The sequence below is a fragment of the Coffea eugenioides genome, unplaced genomic scaffold, assembly GCF_003713205.1.
Source record: "Coffea eugenioides isolate CCC68of unplaced genomic scaffold, Ceug_1.0 ScVebR1_387;HRSCAF=1058, whole genome shotgun sequence".
Classification (NCBI taxonomy): Eukaryota; Viridiplantae; Streptophyta; class Magnoliopsida; order Gentianales; family Rubiaceae; genus Coffea; species Coffea eugenioides.
Window position 1 is genome coordinate 1 of NW_020864221.1, and position 4,623 is coordinate 4,623.

A 4,623-nucleotide genomic window follows, 5' to 3' on the forward strand; every position below is an offset into this window, starting at 1 on the left:
CCGACCCTGTGGGTGTTGGTATACATATGGCTATCCCGACTAGGTCATCTTAGCAGTGGATGACGAGCGTCACCACCTAGGCAGGACGGTCGAGACTTTGAGGGCACAGCTGGAGGAGGCTAGGGAGTTTAGCCACGGGCAGGCGTTGCGTATTAGGGACTTGGAGCGGGACCTCCGAGACACACACCAGCACCTCTTCGCTTTGAAGAGGCAGCTTAGGGAGAGGGCCCGGAGTATTACATTTGATTGCGAGATCTTACTAGATATGGCCGCGGAGGCACCCCCACGAGCTGCTGGCCCAGAGCAGATAGGCGAGGTAGATACTTCAGATTCCATTGGGAACCGGGGCCCTAGGGGAGGCGTTTAGGGTCGCTTTTGTATTTTTGATTAGCTGGCGGATTACTTTGTTCAAACTGGCGTGGCTAATTTCTAGCTAATTTCTTTTGTTATCTGGGTGACTGACTAGATTTTTGGAGCCTGAGTGCTCGTGTGTATACTGGGTTTTGTACCGACTGGAGGTCGGATAATTTGTATATCTTTTGGTGTGACTTTGTAAATAAAGGTATATATTCGAGTATTATCTTCTGCGCTTACCTTTGCGTGCCTTTGGTGCATTTGCTTTGTGTTTTTATTTTGTTTCTAGTTTGAAGACTAAGTACACGTTATGTTTGGATTTATAAACTTTTGCACCTATATGGCCTCCGGTACTCGAGATAGAGGTAGAGGGCGAGGACGAAACCCTGAAAGGGAACATGAACATGAGCCGGATCAAGTAGCTACAGCCATTCAGCGGATGGCTGACCTGTTAGAACGAATGGTTGACCAGCAGGGTCAGGACCATGGGAATACTACAGGAAACCCTGGAAATAATCCAGGCAATCACGAGGGAGAGGACCGGGATTTAGAACGATTCCAAAAATTTGCACCTCCAAAGTTTATAAGTGGACCTAATCCTGACCTAGCAGAGAGTTGGATGGACCGTATGTTAGATATATTTGCTGCGCTTAGGTATTCGGATGAGCGGCAGATATCATTTGCTGTTTTTCATTTTGAAGGGGCCGCCCGAGCCTGGTGGAATATCATTAGAGCCAAGTGGGAGCGGGACCAGACCCCTTGGACATGGGTTAACTTTACACGAGAATTTAATGAAAAATATTTACCTCCCATTGTACAAGAGAGACGTGAGGATGATTTTATCCGCCTGCACCAAGGGGCATCCAGTGTGGCGGAGTATGAAACTCAATTTACAAAACTCTCTCGCTTCGCTCCGGAATTGGTGCTAACGGAGCAAAAGCGAATTCGCCGCTTTGTCCAAGGCTTAAATGTGGAGATCCATGAGGCACTAGCAGCTGCTCAGTTGGACACGTTTAGCCAGGCGCTAGAAAAAACTCAGCGGATTGAGACAGTTAGGGGACATGTAAAAGCCTTTCATGATCGGAAAAGGAGACAACCCGATTCGAGCAATTTTGTGACTGGACAGAGTTCGCAAAGTGAGCTACCTTCTAAGAGGGGTCGAGGAACAGATGGTCCCCGACCCGCAGGAACCCTAAACCAGGGTAATTTTGGGAGAGGTCGAGTAGGGCAAGAGCCCCAGAGGAGTGCCCAGCGTGGAGGGTCAAGTGCGGGCATTAAGCCAACCTGTGGCTTCTGCGGGGCCAATCACATCGACGAAAACTGTTGGAAGAACAGTTCGATCCGAAAATGCTATAAATGTGGTAGTGCAGAACATTTGATTGCCCAATGCCCTAAGATGCAAAAAGAAAGACCTAAGCCACCGACTGAAGGGACCGCAGCTAAGCCGTCGAGTGTAGGGGAAAATCGACCCAGAGGACCAACTAGAGTCTATGCAATGAGTCAACAGGAGGTCACTGACCATCTGGCGGGCATCTAAGGTACGCCCTATCCTATCGGCGCACCGCAATTAGTTAATAGACCCTGAGGAAACGTACTTTTGTAAACCCTGCATTTATGGTTCACGAACAAAGGTATCAATTTCGAGAACGAAATTGTTCTAAGTGGGGGAGGTTGTGAGGCCCCAGTCCGTTCTTAAGTTGATATTAGGTTATATTTATTATTTGTGCGGTAACATTTGATTTTGGGAATACTTCGAAAACCCTAAGTTGGGGTTAGGATTGAAACCCTAGTTGTATTAATTATAAGTTCGGGTGGTGCTTAAAGTGAGTTTAAAAGTTCGGAAAACCCTAAACTAGAAAAGTTTCTACTGATATGATTTGTTAGAATTCTAAGTTGGGTTTAAAACCCTTAATACTACCCAATCATTCCACAATAAGTGCAAATGAACCTAAAAAGTAGGGTTTCACTCTTCGTTTTCAAGTTGGAGCAAGTTAGGATTTTCACGTGTATCCGTAGTGTAATTATCCGGTAAGGAGCAAGGATCAAATTTGGTGTTTAAGAGTGACTTTTAGGTGAGAAATAATAGGTGAGTAGGAGCAATGATAAAAAGTTAGTGAATAGGAAGTAAAAACCCTAGTACGTGTAATTTAAGGAAAAACGGCGCGAACCGTCGGGTACCGCGCACTACCGATTGACCGCAGCACTTGACCACCATTTTCTTACCACATGAGCTCATTAATACTTGAGCAAAATATCTCCTTATTTCCAGCTAGCTTTGACCGAAATTTAGGGCTAAAATTGCAAGGAAAGAAAAAGAAATTTTGGTTGGCTTGGGTGGTGACAAGTGTTGGCTTCTCATGGCTCCTTGACCAAGACAAATTCCAACCTTCTTATCATCTATTTGGCTTCATTTTCACTCCATTTTTCTGCTGCTGGCCGAGAGAGAGAGAGAGGAAAAAAACATCAAGGGAAAGTTGCTCCATTTCTTCTTGAATCTAGCCACCAAGTGAGAAAGAAAGAAAACTAAACCGATTAAAGCTATCCTTGAGTGTATATTTAGTGAGGTGTTGGTGAAATTCTGAAGGGGAAGCTAGGGTTGCTCTTGGTAAACACTTAAGCAAGGTAAGGATGATGATTTCCCCATTTCTTACTTTTGATCTTGTTTAAATTAGCTTAGCATCTCAAATTTGTGGTGAATGATGGTTGTTATCATGTTTTGGGTGTTTTTCCTTTTAGTTACATGAATTAGGGTTTGATGGATTGCTGCCTATACTTGATGTATGGTTAATAAATGTTGTATCCAAGATTATATAGGGGGTTTTGGTAACAAGTGAAGCAAGAAATGAAAAAAGTTATCATTGAAACCAAAAATTCCAGATTTCTGGAAAAATTTCACCCTGTTCTGTCCAGTTCCAGTTCGTGTGGTTAGAGGCCGAATTAGGCGTGGCATAAAACATGAAAGTTGTAGAGAATGGTATTTTATAGTTGCCTACAAAATTCTAGCCCAATCGGAGCAACGTAGCCTATGAAAAGACCACACTACCCTTACTGCCCTAGGATGCATTCCAGTGTTCCGTTTTAGACAATTCATCTATTTGGTTGTATTGATTCAATATAATCCGTGCAGATTTAGCCATTTGCCAAAACATGAAAGTTTCAGTACTCTGTCTTAGATTTTCAACGCCATCAAGAACACCTCAAACAGATCTATGAAGCCTGAGTTATGGCCAAAATAGTCGCATCTATTCAAAACTCAGCATTCTGCCGTGTTTCTTGTTTTAGTCTCTGACTATGTTCTGTCTGTTTTGATAACATATGAACTGGGTATTAGCCTCTTCATAAGAATTGTAGATCTTGGTCTTAGCTTCGAAACGGTATAAAGTTCATCCAAATTCGAGTCCCGTAGCTCCAGTTATGACTAAAACAAGATCGGTTGTCAGAACTGCCTTCGAATTTGGACAGTTCTGACAGGAATGTTTGGACCCATTTTCCTCCATGCTCTGTATTGATTCAGCTTTTGGTCTAAACATGAAAGTTATAACCTTATGTCTTATCTTTATAGCGCCTCTAGAATTTCTTGATTCTGATTTCTGAGCCGTGAGTTACGGTCTTTCAAACAGGGCCTGTTTGGTAAACCGAAATGAAATGGCTGGACCTAATTTGTGCATTTTTGACCAATACCTATTGAGATCTGGGTTGAGATGTCTAAATGAAAGTTGTATCCCTTCCTCGTAGCTTCGAAACGGTGTCTCACCCACCTTAATCTGACATTCTTTGCCTAACTTTTGATCAAAACGATTTGAAATGGCAGATTTGGCCGTTTCCGTTTGCCGTCCCGCGCGCGCGTACCCATTCTGCTGTTTCCGCACTTGCATGTGCCGATTTTGCTGTTTTGCTTGTTTTGGGCATGTTAGTGGCCGTTTGTGATATAATGAGATATAATTTTCTATTTCAGACCGTGGTGAGTTAGGCGGAGCTGGTGGGACCTACTACTAGCTAACACGCACGAAGTGATTTCTGCTCTTGTACTACTTTTGTATTTTGAGTAAGTATTCGGGCCAGTTTGTATATAACTTGTTTATGTGTTTAGAGAGAATGAAAGGGTACCTAGGCGAGGGTGTACTTTATCGCACTCGACCTAAACCTTAATTTACGTGCATATTTATACATGATATGTATAAATGAACTATTTTGGGTTCGAACCCCTTGAGCTTGGAGCTCGGGGTGACTTTCGTGAGTTAGTGAAATATGTTGAAATTGTGGGCCCGA

The 4,623-nt window shown here is 43.3% G+C and overlaps 1 protein-coding gene across 1 annotated transcript; it reads left to right on the forward strand.

Moving 5' to 3' along the window:
* Positions 1-694: 694 nt before the first annotated feature.
* On the forward strand, positions 695-1,891 carry LOC113758201. The gene has a single exon (XM_027301153.1). The coding sequence runs from the start codon at positions 695-697 to the stop codon at positions 1,889-1,891; it is 1,197 nt and encodes a 398-aa protein (XP_027156954.1).
* Positions 1,892-4,623: the final 2,732 nt, after the last annotated feature.

What these genes read in the sequence shown, in the direction of transcription:
- LOC113758201 (XM_027301153.1), top strand. Translation starts at nt 695, where the DNA reads ATGGCCTCCGGTACTCGAGATAGAGGTAGAGGGCGAGGACGAAACCCT.